Source organism: Martes martes (genome assembly GCF_963455335.1).
Source record: "Martes martes genome assembly, chromosome: 9".
NCBI lineage: Eukaryota > Metazoa > Chordata > Mammalia > Carnivora > Mustelidae > Martes > Martes martes.
The window spans coordinates 24,285,780-24,304,890 of record NC_137896.1 but is presented as its reverse complement, the minus strand read 5'-3'; the positions used below and the strand labels follow the sequence as shown (position 1 = coordinate 24,304,890).

At 45.8% G+C, this 19,111-nt stretch overlaps 1 protein-coding gene across 1 annotated transcript in view; it reads left to right on the top strand.

Annotated features, from left to right (window-relative positions):
* Positions 1-372: 372 nt before the first annotated feature.
* LOC308349045 (protein CBFA2T2-like) overlaps positions 373-19,111 on the top strand; it is a gene marked incomplete at its 5' end in the record, with an annotated part of 139,576 nt that continues 120,837 nt past the window's right edge. Inside the window, 2 exons of the mRNA XM_080813590.1 lie at positions 373-469; positions 17,051-17,287. Coding sequence (XP_080669716.1) covers positions 373-469; positions 17,051-17,287 — 334 coding nt within the window. The remainder of the gene's footprint in view (positions 470-17,050; positions 17,288-19,111) is intronic.

Below are 19,111 nucleotides of genomic sequence, written 5' to 3'. Positions count from 1 at the left end.
TTTCTGTTGTCTGTATAGCCATAGTTTACTCACTGCCATTGCTATGCAGTATTCCGTTGTGTAACTGTGTCACAATGTGTTTATCCTCCTGTTGACAAACACTTGGGAACTTTTTTGTCTGGGCTCCAGTAAATACTACTCCTGTAACTTGTGCAGTTGTGCTCACACACACACACGTAAGCACTCCTGTCCAATAGCTCCCTACGAGTGAAAATGCGACATGACAGGGCAGACACACGTTCCGCTTTTGTCCATGAGGTTTTCCTAAGTGGTTGTACCACTTACACTCCTGCCACCCGTGTGGGAGAGCTCGTGAGCTTTTCGGGTAGGGAGTGACACAGCACGTGTCCTAGTCCAGCATCTATGGACTAGATGGCCCTGTCCTTGTCACGTTCTTATCAGACACAGCTGGACCCAAGGACCAGCCATAAACAAGAGAAGATCCGTGCCCCTGAGGAGTTCACAGCCTGTATGAAGGGTTTAAAACTGTGCTCCAGGGGAGTTTATGGGGTCTGTGTTCAGTACAAGGGACCCTGTATGGTCTGGAAGGACCATGCAACCTGGAGAAATGAATGGATGCAGAGGGATATGACAACAGTTAGGCAGGACTTTTTTTTTTTTTTAAGATTTTATTTATTTATATGAGAGAGGGAGAGAGAGAGAGAGCACAAGCAGAGGGAGGAGGCAGAGGGAGAGGGAGAAGCAGGCTCTCCGCTGAGCAGGGAGCCTGAGGCAGGACTCGATCCCAGTATCCTGGGATCATAACCTGAGCCAAAAGCAGATGCTAAACAACTGAGCCACCCAGGCACCGTATTGTGAAGTGTTTCTTTGTGGCTGGAGGGAATGTAGAGGTAGGTGAAACTAGAGTGTGTACAGCCTCCAATATCTCAATATCGTGATGCATTTGAATAGATACCTTCAGGCCAAGAGGAGCCAATTAGGATTTAAAGGAGGCTGGAGAATGGGCAGGGAAACTAAATCCACGGGGAGCTGTGGTTAGATCCTCCGGCTGCAGAGAACAGTGAAGGGAGAATCTTAGAGGCAGGAAAAACAATTAGGAGACCTCTGCAGTAAACCATGTCCGCGTCTGCAGGTGTGACATATTCTTAATAAAATGTCTAAAGGGAGACCAGAAAAATGAACTGATCAGAACGTCAGCCTGGACAGCAGATGAGAAAGACACAGATTCTACAAAGTCAAGGGGATGAAAAACGGTACAGAAGTGGACTGAAGCAAGCCTCTGGATCCTTGCCTACAGGACAAGAGATGCCATGCTTTGGGGTGGCATCCGCTTCTCCTCTTGGACACTTCTGAGCCTCAGGAATTTATGTACCCATCAGGGAGCAATACTGCCCATTTGCACTGTATCACATTTTCAGCTATCAATTTGGAAATGTTCTTCAATAATCTGTTTTTTTTAAGATTTTATTTATTTATTTGACAGACAGAGATCACAAGTAGGCAGAGAGGCAGGCAGAGAGAGAGAGGAAGGGAAGCAGGCTCCCCGTTGAGCAGAGAGCCCGATGCGGGGCTCAATCCCAGGACTCTGGGATCATGACCTGAGCCGAAGGCAGAGGCTTTAACCCACTGAGCCACCCAGGCGCCCCTTCAGTAATTTTTTTAAGATTTTACTTATTTATGTATTTGAGAGAGAGACCAAGCAAGAGAGAGAGAGAGAGAGAAAGCACATAAGCAGGGGCAGAGGGAAAAGCTGCTCCCCACTGAGCAGGGAGCCGGACATGGGACTCGATCCCAGCACCCTGGGAACATAACCTGCACCAAAGGCAGATGCTTGACCAATTGAGCCACCCGGGAACCCCTCTACAATCATTTTAATAGCCACTCTTAGGGTGTTATGAGATGAGCATGCTCAACCACTACTGATGTAAAGAGGGTTGGGTAAAACTGTAAATGTTGCTATTATTTGACCATGATTCCATTTTGAGAACTCTGTTCTGAGAATCAGAAAATTGGAAAGAATGATGCACAGTAGTGTTCAGTAAGGCATTATTTATGATAGAAAAATAATTTAAAAAGCAGCAGCCCTAATGATTATATGAGTCAGATTCCACCAAAAGTAGACTATTATGTGACCATCCATTAAAGTGACGTGACATTGATGAACAATTTTTAGCAACAAGAAGAAATGCTGTGTATATATTAGCAAAAAAAGTCAGGATGTGAAATGCATTAAGAGCATGATCTTAATTATGTACAAATATCCATGAATAGAAAGAAGTTGAGGCTATCTAGTGAAATGGTGAGAGCATTTATTTCTCAGTGTTAAGAACGAAGAGTGAGGGTGCCGGGTGGCTCAGTTGTTAAGCATCTGCCTTTGGCCCGGGTCCTGATTCCAGGGTCCTGGGATTGAGCCCCGCATGGTATCAGGCTCCCTGCTCCCTCCGCTGGAAGCTTGCTTCTCCCTCTCCCACTCCCCCTGCTTGTGTTCCCTCTCTCCCTGTGTCTCTCTGTCAAATACATAAACAAAATCTTAAAAAAAAAAAAAAAAAGGGACGCCTGGGTGGCTCAGTTGGTTAAGCGGCTGCCTTTGGCTCAGGTCATGATCCCAGCGTCTTGGGATCGAGTCCCACATCGGGCTCCTTGCTCAGCAGGGAGCCTGCTTCTCCCTCTGCCTCTGTCTGCCTGTGCTCACTCTCTCTGACAAATAAATAAATAAAATCTTAAAAAAAAAAAAAAAAAAAAAAAAAAAAAAAGAGTGCCTTACATTTTCTTTTAAAAATTTTTTTAAAATATATTTTTAAAGATTTTATTTATTCAAGTGAGAAAGAGTAAGAGAGAAAGCAAAAGAGTGGGGAGGGCGAGAGGGAGAGGCAGACTCCCCGCTGAGCCAGAAGACTGATGTAGGACTGATGGGGGCTCATGATCCTGGGACTCTGTGATCATGACGCCTTTAAAAAGATTTTGGGGGGCGGGGCGCCTGGGTGGCTCAGTGGGTTAAGCCGCTGCCTTCGGCTCAGGTCATGATCCCGGGGTCCTGGGATCGAGCCCCACATCGGGCTCTCTGCTCAGCAGGGAGCCTGCTTCCCCCCTCTTTCTCTGCCTGCCTCTCTGCCTGCTTGTCATCTCTGTCAAATAAATAAATAAAATCTTTTTAAAAAATTTAAAAAAATTTTTTTAATTTTATTTATTTATTTGACAGAGAGAGATCACAAGTAGGCAGAGAGGCAGAGGGAGAGGGGGAAGCAGGCTCCCCGCCGAGCAGAGAGCCCGATATGGGGCTCGATCCCAGGACCCCGAGATCATGACCTGAGCCAAAGGCAGAGGCTTAACCCACTGAGCCACCCAGGCATCCCATGCCTTTAGAATTTTAAAAAGGTTTTATTTAGGGTACCTGGGTAGCAGAGTCAGTTAAGCTTCTGCCTTCAGCTCAGGTCATAATCCCAGGGTCCTGGGGTCAAGTCCTGCATCAGGCTCCCTGCTCAGTCAGGAGCCTGCTTCTCCCTCTCTTTCCTACTCCTTTGTGCTCTCACTCACTATCTCTGTTGCTATCTCTGTCTCTCTCAAATAAATAAAATCTTTAAAAAATATATTTTATTTATTTGAGAGGGAGAGCATTTCGGAGAGAGCAAGAGCGAGGGGGAGGGGCGGAGGGAGAGGGAGAAACAGGCTTCCTGCTGAGCAGGGAGACCCACAGACTTGGGGCTCTGTCCCGGGACCCATGACCTGAGCTGAATGCAGGTGCTTAACTGACTGAGCCACCCAAGTGCCCCTGATTTTCATTTTCTTCCTAATTTTGCTGTATAGTACACGAACTCCTCACCGCGAGTATCCTCACATTCCTCTCGGGTTCATAAACAATACTGAATCTTACTATAACTCGGCTTGTTCATCTTTCCCTCTGGGGGCTCTGGGATCTTTAGCCTTCAATGGAGAAAATGTCCTGCTTATTAGAAAAGCCCCAGCCATGCCAAATAGTTCTCCAGGGTACAGATAGGCTTTCTAAAGTGCCATGGACATTTCAGGCTCCTGTTTATCCAACAAGCATCATACACCTTTAAATCGATTCCCCTCACTGCCTGTCATCTGGCCAAGCCTTGTGTTTGTTATACATCAGCAGGAGGGGCTTGGCCAGTGCAGATGGCAGGCAGCATGCGCTTCTCCCTGCCGCCCATCTTTATCCTCTTAGTCACTAGTTAAAGAAAAACAATCACTTGGTTTGGACAAGAAACAGCCAGGGCCACGAGCAATTTCCTCAGGTCTACCACATCTATAATTCCTTTAAAAGGTTGTGAGGGGCACCTGGGTAGCTCAGTTGGTTGGGCATCTGCCTTCAGCTCAGGTGAAGATCTCAGGGTCTTGGGATGGAGCACGATGTCTGGCTTCCTGCTCAGCAGGGTTCCTGCTTCTCCTTCTCCCTCTGCCTTTCCACACTCCCCCACCACCTGTGCTCTTTGTCTTTCTATCTCTGTCAAATAAATAAATAAAATCTTAAAAAAAGAAAAAGAAAGAAAGAAGTAGGTCAGTGGTTCCCTAGGTCTAAGTGCAGATGGAAGGATGGATTACCAAGGAACATGAGAAATTTTACAGGGGTGATGGAAATGTTCTTTCCCTTAATAGTGCTCGTTATGTCACAGGTATATACAATTGTGAAAATTGATCAAATTGAGCCCTTTAAATTGATGTGGCTCACTGTACATAAATGGTACACCTCAATAAAGTTTTTAGCTTCTTTTTTCTTTTTTCTTAAGTAGATTCCATAACCACCTGGGACTGGAATTCACGACCCTGAGATCATGGGTCACATGCTCTATGGACTGAGCCAGGCAGGCACCCCTCAATAAAGTTTTTTTTTTTTTTCTCAATAAAGTTTTAAAAAAAGCAATCAGTGTGTGTGTGTGTATGTGTGTGTCTGTGGGCGTGCGCACATGTGTGCACGTGCACCTGGCTGGCTAGCTCAATAGGTAGAGCATAGGATGCTTGATCTGGGAGTTGTGGGTTCAAGTCCCATGTTGGGTATAGAGATTACTATAAATGAATAAACAAATGAGCTTGGAAAAAATTTAAAAAGCAATTATAAGAGCTGGGGATGGGACAGGATGGGGAATGACTGCCAATGAGCATGGGTTATCTTTTTGGGATGATAAAGAAATGTTCTTTTTTTTTTTTTAAGATTTTATTTATTCATTTGACAGACAGAGATCACAAGTAGGCAGAGAGGCAGGCAGTGAGAGAGAGGATGGGAAGCTCTCTGCTGAGCAGAGAGCCCGATGCGGGACTCGATCCCAGGACCCTGAGATCATGACCTGAGCCGAAGGCAGAGGCTTTAACCCACTGAGCCACCCAGGCGCCCCAATAAAGAAATGTTCTAAAGTTAGATTCTGCTGCTGGTGGCCAAACTCTGCGACTATGCTAAAAACCATCAAATTGTACACTTTCAATAGGTATATGTGTGGTATACGAGTCATATCTCAATAAAGGTGTTAAACAAAACCAATTGCATAGCAATAGAAGTCAGAATAGTAGAAGGTAATCTTTGGATGGGGTACCGACCGGAAAGGGATCCTAGGGAGCCTTCTAGGGTGATGGAGAATGATGTAAGTGGTGTTAAGCCTGAAACTATTCTTTGAATTCGATGTTTCAGATTCATGCATCTTGGTTTTTGTTTTTTTGAAGATTTTATTTACTTATTTGATAGAGAGAGAGAGAGAGAGAGAATGAGAAGAGAGGTCAGAGGGAGAAGCAGATTCCCTGCTGAGTAGGGAGCCAATGTGTGACTGGATCCCAGGACTCCAGAATCATGACCTGAGCCAAAGGCAGATGCTTAACCAACTGAGCCACCCAGGTGCCCCAAGTGTCTGACTCTTGATTTGGGCTTAGGTCATGATCTCAGGTGTCCTGAGATAGAACCACAGGTTAGGCTCTATACTCAGTGGGGAGTCTGCTTGAGATTTCTCTCTCCCTCTGTCTATCCCCCTGCTCTCTTATGCTCTCGCTCTCTCTCCCCCTCTGAAATAAATAAATGAATCTTTATTTTTTTTAAGGTTTTATTTATTTATTTGAGGGAGAAAAGAAGAGAACCATCGAGAAAGCACAAGCAGAGGGAGCAGCAGAGGAAAATGGAGAAGCAGGATCCCCATGGAGCAGGGAGCCTGACATGGGGCTTGATCCCAGGATGCTGGGATCATGACCTGAGCTGAGGGCAGATGCTGAATTGACTGAGCCACCCAGGAGCCCCAATAAATGAATGTTTTTTTAAAAATCCCATAAATAGGGGTGCCTCGGTGGCTCAGTGGGTTAAGCCTCTGCCTTCAGCTCAGGTCATGATCTCAAGGTCCTGGGATTGAGCCCCGCATCAGGCTCTCTGCTCAGCGGGGAGCCTGCTTCCCTTCCTCTCTTTCTGCCTGCCTCTCTGCCTACTTGTGATCTCTGTCTGTCAAATCAATAAATAAAATCTTTAAAAAAAAATCCCATAAATGGAGTCATAAAATACATAACCCTTTGAGTCTGGCTTCTTTGATTTATTTTATTTTATCTTTTTTTTTTTTTAAGATTTTATTTATTGATTTGACAGACAGAGATCACAAGTAGGCAGAGAGGCAGGCAGAGAGAGAGGAGGAAGCAGGCTCCCCGCGGAGCAGAGATCCCGATGTGGGGCTCGATCCCAGGACCCTGAGATCATGACCCGAGCTGAAGGCAGAGGCTTTAACCCACTGAGCCACCCAGGCGCCCCAATTTTATGTTATTTTTTTTTTTTAAATAAGATCTACACCCAGCATGAGGCTCAAACTCACAACCCCAAGATCAACAATCACATGTTCCAACAACTGAGCCAGTCAGGTGCCCCAGGTCTGCTTCTTCAAAATTCATCCATATTATTTTGAGTATCAGAAATTTGTTCCTGGGGCCTGGGCGGTTCAGTCGTTATTCGTTTGCCTTTGGCTCAGGTCATGATCCCAGAGTCCTGGGATCAAGGCTCACATCGGGCTCCCTGCTTGACGGGAAGCCTGCTTCTCCCTCTCCCTCTGCCCCTGCTTGTGTTCCCTCTCTCGATGTGTCTCTCTCTGCCAAACAAATAAATAAAATTAAAAAAAAAAAAATAAAGGAAGGAAGGAAGGGAGAGAGAGAGAGAGAGAGTGAGAGAAAGAAAGAAAGAAAGAAAGAAAGAAAAAAGAAAGAAATTTGTTCCTTAGGGGCGCCTGGGTGGCTCAGTTGTTTAAGTGTCCAATTCTTGATTTCCACTCAGGTCATGATTTCAGGGTCATGAGATCTGAGCCCCAAGTCTACCTTAGCAGGGAGTCTGCTTCTCTCCTTCTCCCCGTCCCTCCCCAGGCTCACGTGCAAGCACACACTCTCTAAAATATATAAATAAATCTAAAAAAAAAAAAGAAAGAAAGAAAGAAAGAAAGAAATGTGTTCCTTTTTTTTTTTTTAAAGAGTCCTATTTCTTGGGGCGCCTGGGTGGCCCAGTCAGTTAAGCAGCTGCCTTTGGCTCAGCTCCATGATCGAGCCCCGCATGAGGCTCCTTGTTCTGTAGTCTGCTTCTCCCTCTCCCTCTGTACTTTCTCTTTCTCTCTCTCTAGCTCCAGTACTTGCTCTCTCTCAGGTAAATAAATAAAATCTTAAAAAAAAAAAAAATTTCTATTTATTTGAGAGCATCAACAGGAGCCAGGGGATGAGGGGAGAAGCCGAGGGAGAAGCAGACTCCCCACTGATCAGGGAACCCAATGCTGAACTCGATCCCAGGTCTCCAGGATCATGACCTGAGCTGAAGGCAGACGCTCAACCAACTGAGCCACCCAGGTGATCACTAAACAGTGTTCATTTGTATGATGAACATACCACAGTTTATCCATTCACTAGTTGGGGAATATTTAGATTATTGCCAGTTTTTGGTAATTTTGAATAAAGCTGTTATAAAAGTCACATATAGGTTTTCATGTAAACATAAGTAAACGTAAATGTAAGGGGCACTAGCCTGGTTCAGTCCGTAGAGCATGCAATTCTTGACCTCAGAGTTGTAAATTCAAGCCCCATGTTGGGTATAGAGATTACTTAAAAAGAAAGTATTTAAAACAAACAAATAAATTCAAGTTTTTAAACCAGCTTTGCATTTCCAGAGTCATTCAAGTTTGACCCTGAGGCACTATGATTTTTACACATCGTTTAATTCAATTTGTTAACGTTTTGTTGAAGATTTTTGCTTGTGTATGTCTTCATGAGACATATTGGTCTCAAGTTTTGTTTTGTTTTCTTAAAGATTTTATTTGTTTATTTGACAGAGATACAAGTAGGCAGAGAGGCAGGCAGAGAGAGAGAGGGAAGCAGGCTCCTTGCTGAGCAGAGAGCCCGATGCCAGGCTCGGTCCCAGGACCCTGGGATCATGACCTGAGCCAAAGACAGAGGCTTTAACCCACCTAGCCACCCAGGCGCCCACAAGTTTTCTTTTTTTATAATATCTTAGTGTGGTGTTGCCATCAGGGTAATCTTGGCTTCATAAAATGAGTTGGAAATGTTTCCTCCTCTTTTATTATCTGGAAGTGACTATAAAATTGATAATATTTCTCCTTAAATATTCAGTAGAATTAGCAATTGAAGCCTTTTGGTTCTGGGGTTCTCTTGGCTAAAAGATTTTTTTTGAAGATTTATTCATTAAAAAAATAAAGATTTATTTATTTATTTGAGAGAGAGAGAGAGAGAGAGAGTGTGAGTGAGGGGGGTATAGAAAGGGGGAGGGAGAGAGAGAGAGAATCTCCAACAGACTTCCCGCTGAGCGAGGAGCCCAATATAAGGTTCTACCTAAGGACACTGAGATCATGACCTGAGCCAAAATCAAGAGCCAGGAGCTTAACAGTTTGAGCCACGAAGGCACCCCTTGGTTAAAAGATTTTTTAATTACAAATTTAATTTCTTTAATAAATATTGGATCTGGGTACCCCCACCCATCCCACCCAAAAAGAGAAAAAAAGAAAGAAAAAAGAAAATAAATACTGGCATATTTATTTATTTATTTATTTTTCTTTCTTTCTTTCTTCTTCTTCTTTTTTTTTTTTTTTTAAAGATTTTATTTGTTTATTTGACAGACAGAGATCACAAGTAGACAGAGAGAGAGGAGGAAGCAGGCTCCCCGCTGAGCAGAGAGCCCTATGCGGGGCTCCATCCCAGGACCCTGAGATCATGACCCGAGCCAAAGGCAGAGGCTTTAACCCACTGAGCTACCCAGGCGCCCCTCTTTCTTTCTTTTTTTTAAGATTTTATTTATTTGACAGACAGAGATCACAAGTAGGCATAGAGGCAGGCAGAGAGAGGAGGAAGCAGGCTCCCTGTTGAGCGGAGAGCCCGATGCGGGACTTGATCCCAGGACCCAGGGATCCTGACCTGAGCTGAAGGCCGAGGCTTTAACCCACTGAGCCACCCACGAGCCACAATACTGGAATATTTAGATTATCAACTTTGTTTTTAAGATTTACTTAGGGAAAAAAAAAATTTACTTAGAGAGAGAGAGGGAGGGAGTGTGTGTGTACATGTGGGGGAGGGGTAGAGGAAGAGAGAGAGAGAGAAACTCAAGTGGGCTCTGTGCTGCATGGAGCCTGACATGGGGCTCAATCTCAGGACTCTTGAGATTAGACCTGAGCTGAAACCAAGAGTCAAATGTTTAACTGACTATACCACCCAGGCACCCATCAGATTATCAACATTCTGAGTGAGTTTCAATAGGTTGTATCTTTTAAGAAATTGGTGAATCTCATCTGAGTTATCAAATTTATAGTCATAAAATTGTTATTTATTACACTTTCATTATTGGTAATGCCTATAGTAATGTTCCCTCTTTCATTCTTTTTCATTCTCCCCCCCCCTTTTATTCCTTTTTTTTTTTCCCTAAGGATTTTATTTATTTATTTGACAGACAGGGAGAGCACAAGCAGGGGGAGGTGCTGGCAAAGGGAGAAGCAGGCTCCCTGCTGACCAAAAAGCCCAAGGCTGGACTTGATTCCAGGATTCTGGGATCATGACTGGAGCAGAAGGCAGGTGCTTAACCAACTGAGCCACCCAGGCGCCCCTTGTTTTTAAGATTTTATTTTTTTAAGTAATCTCTACACCCAATGTGGGACTCTAATTTACAACTGGGGACTCGAATTTATGACCCTGAGATCAAGAGTTGCATGCTCTACCAACTGAATCAGCCAGATACCCTACCTTTGGACATCTTAACCTTGAGCCTCCTAACCCTATCATCTATTCTCCGCACAGCAGGCATAAGGATATTTTCTTTCTTTCTTTTTTTCTTTCTTTCTTTCTTTCTTTCTTCCTTTCCTTTCCTTCCTTCCTTCCTTCTTTCCTTTCTTCTTCTTTTTTTTTTTTAAAGATTTTATTTATTTATTTGACAGAGACACAGTGAGAGAGGGAACACAAGCAGGGGGAGTAGGAGAGGGAGAAGCAGGCATCCCCCAGAGCGGGGAGCCCCACCCTGGGCTCAATCCCAGGACCCTGGGATCATGACCTGAGCTGAAGGCAGACTCTTAACGACTGAGCCACCCAGGCCCCCCGAAGAAGGATATTTTCAATAAAATTCACATACTTTTCAACGGGTCCCAAAGCCCTGCAGTATCTGGTTCTGCCTCCCTTCCTGGCCTGATTTCCTACCATTCTTCCCCTCAACCACAAATATCCAGGCATACTGATCACCTTGTGCCTTATGTTCAGGAAGTTTATTTCCTACTCAGGGCCTTTGCACTTGCTGTTCTTCCTGCCTACAGCACAATCCCCTCAGATATTCCCATGGTCTGATACCTCATTTCACTAATGGTCTCAGTTTACATATCATTTCAGAACAGACTTCCTGGCTATCACTGTAAAATGACAATCCTCATTCCTCTTGAACCATTTCTCTCTCCATTACTCTGTTTGGTTCTTTAAAAGATTTTATTTATTTATTTGACAGACAGAGACCACAAGTAGGCAGAGAGGCAGAGAGAGAGGGGGAAGCAGGCTCCCCACCGAGCAGAGAGCCCGACGTGGGGCTCGATCCCAGGACCCCAAGATCATGACCCGAGCTGAAGGCAGAGGCTTTAACCCACTGAGCCACCCAGGCGCCCCTACTCTGTTTGGTTCTTACATTAAGTTCTACTTCTGCTTGTCTATTTCCACAGACTAAGCTACATGTAGGTAGCAACATTATCTTACTGATTACTTTATCCTAGCACAAGGCTTGGCACAAGATAGGTGCTAAATAAATATTTGTTCAATGAATGAGTGAATTCTCTCCTTTCCGAAATATACTTCTATGACTTCCAGGGTTATGGGATGGGAGGGGCCAAAGGGGAGACTAGAAATACTGTTATTTGTACTCCCATAGCCCCTTGTGTCCCCCTCTACTCTAATAGTTCCCTTATTTATTTAACAGATATTTATGTAGTACCAACTCTGTCCCAGGCACTGGAGATACAATGGTGAAAACCAGAATGCTTTTATGGAGCTCCTGGCCACAGAGAAAGATGAATGGTAATCCAGAAATGGGGAAAATGAATGCCAAATAATAAGTAGGTCATATGCCATGAAGAAGAGGTGCATGGTATTATAGGAGCGGATGTAAGGGGTTCTGGTAAGTCTGGAGGGTTCGAGAGGGCTTCCCTGAGGAAGTACCAGATGAGTTGATGCCTTAAGAGTATGTAGGAGCGAAGTCAGGGGTGATTGTGTGGAAGGAGTACTATGGCTCCTAGTTTGAGGCCAAAGCTCTGCATGCACTGGGACTCCAGAGGCCTGCCTGGCCAGCATGAGGGGGATGGAGATGTGGCCATAGAAGTACATCAGATCTGATTAGGCAAGACAGGGTAAGGGGAAGGCATTTTTCTTGTCCTCCACCTCCAGAGGGCAGCCCATTTGTGGCTCCAGGCTTGGAACCACAATGTTTCTGATCATCAGGGTCTGTGAGTAGTAGTTTCTAAATCAGTTTCTTGCTTCAAAGATTTTGAGAACCACCGAATTAGGGGCCAGTTTCTCACTAAATGTTTGACAGATTAACTCATGCTTTTTGGGCTGAACAGGGTGGCAAAACATTTTTGTGCAGCTTCTGACTGGGCAACCGATTTATGGCATATGATCTTAGGCTCTTAACTATCTTCCCTCCTTCCTTGCTTTCTCCCAGACTTAAATCAGCAAGCATTTCTTTCTCTCTCTTTTTTAGATTTTTGATTTTTTAATTATTATTCTTTTTCAATTTATTTATTTTTTATTTATGTATTTTTTTTAAAGATTTTTATTTACTTATTTGACAGACAGAGATCACAGATAGGCAGAGAGGCAGGCAGAGAGAGAGGAAGGGAAGCAGGCTCCCTGCTGAGCAGAGAGCCCCATGCGGGGCTCGATCCCAGCACCCTGGGATCATGACCTGAGCTGAAGGCAGAGGCTTTAACCCACTGAACCACCCAGGCGCCCCCTCAATTTATTTATTTTTAAAGATTTTATTATTTTATTTGTCAGAGAGAGAGATTGAGAGACAGAGAGAGAGAGGGAGAGACAACACAAGCAGGGGGAGCAGCAGGCAGTGGTGAAGCCAGCTCTCTGCTGAGCAAGGAGCCTCACGGGGGATTTAATCCCAGGACTCTGGGATCATGACCTGAGCTGAAGGAAGCTGCTTAACTGACTGAAACACCCAGGAGTTCCCCAGATTTTATCTATTTCTTTAGAGAGAGTGAGCAAGCAAGTGAGCAGGTCCAAGCCGGGAGAGGGGCAGAGGGGAAAGGGAGGAGGGGGAGGGAGAGAGAGAGAGGGACTCTTTTTTTTTTTTTTTAATATTTTATTTATTTACTTGTCAGAGAGAGAGAGAGAGTGAGCACAGGCAGACAGAGTGGCAGAGGGAGAAGCAGGCTCCCCGCGGAGCAAGGAGCCCGATGTGGGACTCGATCCCAGGACGCTGGGACCATGACCTGAGCCGAAGGCAGCTGCTTAACCAACTGGGCCACCCAGGAGTCCCGAGAGAGACACTCTTAAGCAGGCTCTGCACTTGGGTGTCAGAGTCTCAATCCCAGGACCCTGAGATTATGACCTGAGCTGAAATCAAGAGTAGGACGCTTAATCACCTGAGCCATCCAGGCACCCCTTAAGTTTATTTTTTTTAAAGTAATCTCTACACCCAACGTGGGGCTTGAACTCACAATCCTGACATCAAGAGCTGCATGCTCTTATGACTGAGCCAGCCATGCGCCCCAGGACTTTTTTTTTAGAGGGTGGGAGGGGCAGAGGAGAGGGAGATAATTCCAAGCAGGCTCCACAGACAGTGTGCAGAGCCCAACTCTGGACTTAAACCCACAACCCCAAGATCAGGATCTGAGACAAAATCAAGAGTAGATGCTTAATGGACTGAGCCAACCAGGCACCCACCCCCTTTTTAAAAGATTTTTTATTTTTAAGGAATCTCTCTGTCCAACTTGGGGCTCGAACTCATGATCCAACGATCAAGAGTCATATGCTCCACTGACTAAGCCAGCCAGGTGCTCCTCAGCAAGCATTACTTAAACATCTGTATCATAAAAATATTTAAAATGTTGCAGCTGGGGCACCTGGGTGGCTCAGTTGGTTAAGCATCTGCCTTTAAAACAAGCATCTGCCTTAGGCTCAGCTCCTGATCCCAGGGTCCTGGAATCAAGCCCTGTGTCAGGCTCAGCTCAGAAGGGAGTCAGCTTTGCCTCTGCCCTTGCTCCTTCTCTCTCTCTCTCTCACCTGCTCTCTGTAATAAATAAATAAAATCTTTAAAAAATAAAATAAGATGTTGCAGTCATTATATCCCAGACAGTCAAGTGCTAAGAGAGAGCAAGGCAGTACAGAGCAGGATTCAAATGGTAATGGAATTTCTATAAATTAAAAAAAAATTTTTTTTAAGTAGGTTCCACGTGCAATGTGGGGCTTGAACTCAGGATCCGAAGATTAAGAGTCACATGCTCTACTGACTGAGTCAGTCAGGCACCCCAACAATGGAATTTTTTTGAGCACCTACTATGTACTAGCAACTTCTAGGCAGGAAGGGTAGAGGCTAGAGGGGATAGTGAATAGGAATAGAAATTAGAAGAAAAAAAAAAGGAAGTGCATATAATAATTGCAACATTTAAAAAACATAGCAGGGGGGCTCAGTCGGTTGTGCATCCGATTCTTGGTTTTGGCTCAGGTTATGATCTCAGAGTCCTGAGATCAAGCCCCCACATTGGGCTCCCACTCGCATTCAACAGATAGTCTACCCCCTCTACCCCACGCTTTCTCTAATCAATAAATAAACCTTAAAAAGAATGTAGCAGGTGCTGTATTTTTCATGCAACAGTCTTGTGTGCTGGGTCCTATCATGAGCCATTTGCTGAGCCTCAGAAAGATGAAATAAATGACTTGTCTGAGGCTACATAGCTGGTAAATGTGAAACCATGGTGTATATCCAGCCTGTCTGGCTCTGGTGTGTGGGCTCTTGGATTTAACACCATTTTAGAGTGTACATAGTATGTAGGTGTTGAAAAATATCCAATTATCCAAAACTTGGAAGTAAAGCAAAAGAATAGCTTCATGGAACTCCAATTTGCTTTTCCAGTTCATAATATGCTTTGGCAACCTTTTCTTTTTCTTTTTTTTTTTTTTTAAGATTTTATTTATTTATTTGACAGAGAGAGATCACAAGTAGGCAGAGAGGGAGACAGAGAGAGAGAGGAAGCAGGCTCCCTGCTGAGCAGAGAGCCCGATGTGGGGCTACATCCCAGGACCCTGGGATCATGACCTGAGCTGAAGGCAGAGGCTTTAACCCACTGAGCCACCCAGGTGCCCCTTGGCAACCTTTTCTTATTACCACAAGTAGATCTACCTACTTTTCAAATATCATATATTATTTTCTACAGTTTATTTCACTAGTTCTCCATTTAGGGTATTCAAGCCAATTTTGATTTTTGTTCTTTTACAATTCTGATATAAACTTCCTTCCTATGCATCTTTTTGTACACATAAGCAAGTATTTCTTTGGGATGGAGACTCACAGGTGGGATTTCCTTTTTTTTTTTTTTTTTTTTGTTAAGATTTTTATTTATTTGACAGAGACAAAGACAAAGGGAACACAAGCCTGGAGAGTAGGAGAGGGAGAATCAGGCTCCCCGCTGAGCTGGGATCCAGATGCTGGGTTCCATACCAGACCTGAGCCCAAGGCAGATGTTTAATGACAGACACCCAGACACCCCACAAGTGGAATTCCCAATCGAATGCATGAAATATGGCAACTCATTGCTTGTTTTCTTGATTATGAGAGAGGTTGAGCATCTATTTTAAAGGTTTTATTTTTTTATTTGACAGAGAGACACAGCAAGAGAATGAACACAAGCAGGGGAAGGGGGAGAGGGAGAAGCCAGGACTCCCACTGAGCAGGAAGCCCAATGTGGGGCTTGATCCCAGGATCCTGAGATCATGACCTGAGGTGAAGGCAGATGCCCAACAACTGAGTCACGCAGGCGCCCCGAGGTTGAGCATCTATTTTTTAATGTTTATTAGCCATACAGATTTTCTTCTTTATGCATTGTGTCCTCATCCTCTTTGTTCATCTTTTTCTTTCTTTCTTTTTAAGATTTTTGTTTTTTTATTTATCAGGAGAAAGAGAGAGCACAAGCATGTGGGGGAGTGGCAGGCAGAGGGAGAGGGAGAAGCAAGCAGCAGGAGAGGGGAAACCAGGCTTCTGACTGAGCAGGGAGCCCAATATGGGGCTCAATCCCAGGACCCTGGGACCACCATCTGAGCTGAAAACAGACGCTTAACTGACTGTGCCACCTGGGCACCCTTGTCTGTTTTTCTTTTTCATTTTATTTTTAAGTAATCTCTATGCCCAATGTGGGGTTCAAACTCAGGACCCTGGGATCAAGAGTTGTATGCTATACTGACTGAGCCAGCCAGGTGCCCCCATTCATTTTCTATTAAATTATCTTTTTCTTTTTGGTGTATAGGAGTTATTTCGAATATTGACCCTTTGTTGAGTATGTTGCAGACATTTAATCCCTGTGTTCTGCTTATAAAAGGAAACAAAGTTAAAAGAATTTTGTTTATGGTGTTTTTGTATATAGAGGAGTTTGGAATTTGTTTAAAATTTATTTTTATTTATGTATTTACTTATTTAAAATAGGCTCCATGCCCAGTGTGGGGCTTGGACTCCTTACCATGAGATCAAAGGTGCATGTTTTACCAACTGAGCCATCCAAATGCCCTGGAGTTTGTAATTTTTGTTTTTTTAAAGATTTTCTTTATTTGTTTGACAGAGAGAGTGAGAGAACACAAGTAGGGGGAACAGTGGGGAGAGAAAGAGGGAGAAACCGACTCCCCGCCAACTGTGGAGCCTGATATGTGGCTCCATCCCAGGACCCTGGGATCATCATGATCCCAGCCAAAGGCAGAAGCCCCAAGTGCCCCTCTTGTTTTAATTTTAATTCCTGTTTTTGAGTCGAGTTTTTGGGAGTCTGTTCAAAGTCGCTCAAAATACCGGGTCAGAACTCCTTTAGGTTTTAGGTTCTAGTCCCACCTCTGCTTTCTGCTAACAATAAGCAGTGGGCAAGCTGGTTGGTAAAAAAGGTCTTTTTTCATGTATAGAAAAGGGAAAGTAATTCCTCTCTCCCTCATTGTGAGGATTAAATGGATGAGCGTATGGAAAACAGCACTAGAGGATGATAAAGAGCTCAGTGACAGAAATGATATCTAACGGTTATTAATATCATGATGGCGACATTTTAGACATTTGGCACAGACTAGGCCAAAACGAGGAAGTGACTTACCCAGGGACATGCTTTGCGCGACCAGGCCTTAACCTGGAGAACTCAGGTGCGGCGCTGTCCCCTCCCCCCTAAGCCCCGCCCCCTAGGGCCTCGCCTCCTCCTCCTTTGCCCCGGCCACAGCCGGAAGCCCAGTGCTAGACGAGTGGGCCTGGCGCGTGATGGGCGCGCGTGACATAGGCGGGGCGGGTCTGAGAAGCTGGATGCGCAGGGATAGGGCGTCAGGCCCGCGCGGAAGGGGCGGGGCAGGTCAGGGGGCGGGGCTTAGCTGGAACGGGCCTTGGGGCCGGGCTTCCGCGTGCGTTGGTCCGGCGGGCGAGGGTGCGCGGCGGGGGCGTGCCCAGCGGCCGGGGCGGAGCCAACCGGGGGGCGGGGTGGCGCGCGGCCTAACGGCGGCGTTGGCGGCGGCAGGAGCGGTGGTGCTGTGGCTGGCGGGCGTCGCGGGTTCTGGTTCCGCGGCGGCTCCGGCGAGCCACCCGGGCCGCGGGTGGAGGCGGGAGGCGAGCGGTGGAGGCGATTGGCGATGGTGGGCGTCCCTGGAGCGGCCGCCTTCCAGCGTAAGCAGGGCGGGAAGGCGGGAGGCTGAGGGGGGCGTGTGAGGGGCCTGCTGCTCCACAGGCGCGAGCTCCCGAGAGGCCCCCGGCGCGAGGCGGGGTTGGGGAAACTGAGGCCCGAAGCAGGGCCCTGGATCCAAGGTCACGCGGAAGGCCGGGCCTTCCCGGGTTTTCGAGACCGTCCGGGCGCTTCCTGCGCCCCCCGGAGGGCTCGTGGCTCGGGATGTGAGCGAAGCTGTGGGGATCGCGGCCTCGGAGCCCAGGCCCAGCCGGCGTCCATCCGATTTACCGGCGGACAAGGATTGTTTTGTTCCCCCGGCGGTGGGGCCCCTAAGTCCGGCTCCTAGGGAAATATTACACACGCCCAGTTTCAGGGGGTGTGTGGCGGATGGTGGAGGAGGCGAGGATGGCCTCTTTGAAGGGGGCCTGTTGAGTGCAGGCTCGGGTCAGATTGCCTGGGTTCACATTCTGGCTCTACCGCTTAGAGAATGTGACCTTGGGTCTTTGCGAGCCTCGGTTCCTCCTTCTGCAAAATGGGGGTGTGAAGAGCATTTCAGCCCCCGTACCCGCCGCCAGGGTTTTTGGGTTTTGTGGGGCCAGTAGAATGCTTGGCACAGACTGGGACATACACAAGCGTGAAAACTGTTATTACTGTAGTCGCTGATAAACCGTATCCAGGTTGAACCTCCCTCGGAAAAGCCCGAAATTGGGCTCTGGTTGTATATTCGTTTAAGATGTCTTAGGATAGTCCTGCTTTATGAGCCAGTTGTTTTTCTTACCTCCGTTTCTCTATTCCCCCATTTGTCTAGTGTTCCTCCTAGAATTTTGAGATCCTTGGGGGAGGGGTGGTATCTCAATAACAACAGTTACATTTTAATTGTTTCTTGTTACAATAGCAATCGTCGTCAACATTTTTTGAGCAGTAGGCATTTTGCATTCTGTTCATTCGGTATTTATTAAACCATTTATTAGGTAAAATACCATTCTCGGCCCTGGGAATATAGCAAAAAAAATGGATAGACCAAATTCAGTCTTTGGTTTGGGGAGGGGGAACACAAGGTAAATGAGGAAACATAAGACTGTTTTGCTTGTTTTCTCTTCATTTAATCCTGGTGATAGTGTAAGTAAGAGTTAAGTATTTGGAGGCGCCTGGGTGGCTCAGTCGTTAAGGGTCCACCTTTGACTCAGGTGGTTCTGGGATGGAACCTGGCGTGGCGTTCGGTGCTGCGGGGGAGCTGTGCTTCTCCCTCTCCTACTCCCCCTGTTTGTTTTCTCTCTCTGGCTCTGTCAAATAAATATAAAATACAGTCTTAAAAAAAAAGTTAAGTAATCGAATATGCCCATTTTGCCGCATGAAACTGTCGAATTGTGATCTAGCTGCAAGACCCTCAGTCCATATAAAAGGGAGGCTTTACACCGCCTCTCTTCTTTGACACTCATTAAAAGTTGAAGAAATGCAAAGTAGGTGCATCCCGCATTGCCTCTTTGTATCAAGTCTGCAGTTGGCTGCTTTTGATAGTTTGATCCTTTCCTCTTGGAGGTTGTAACAAAAGAGAGGCTGAGGTGACTCTAGGTCTAAGATGCACCATCTCTGTAAAGGAAAGGACTTTTATTTTTTTATTTTTTATTTTTTCAAAGATTTTACTTATTTATTTGACAGAGAGAGATCACAAGTAGGCAGAGAGGCAGGCACAGAGAGAGGAGAAAGCAGGCTCACCGCCGAGCAGAGAGCCCGATGTGGGGCTCAATCCCAGGACCCTGGGATCACGACCTGAGCCGAAGGCAGAGGCTTTAACCCACTGAGCCACCCAGGCGCCCCGGAAAGGA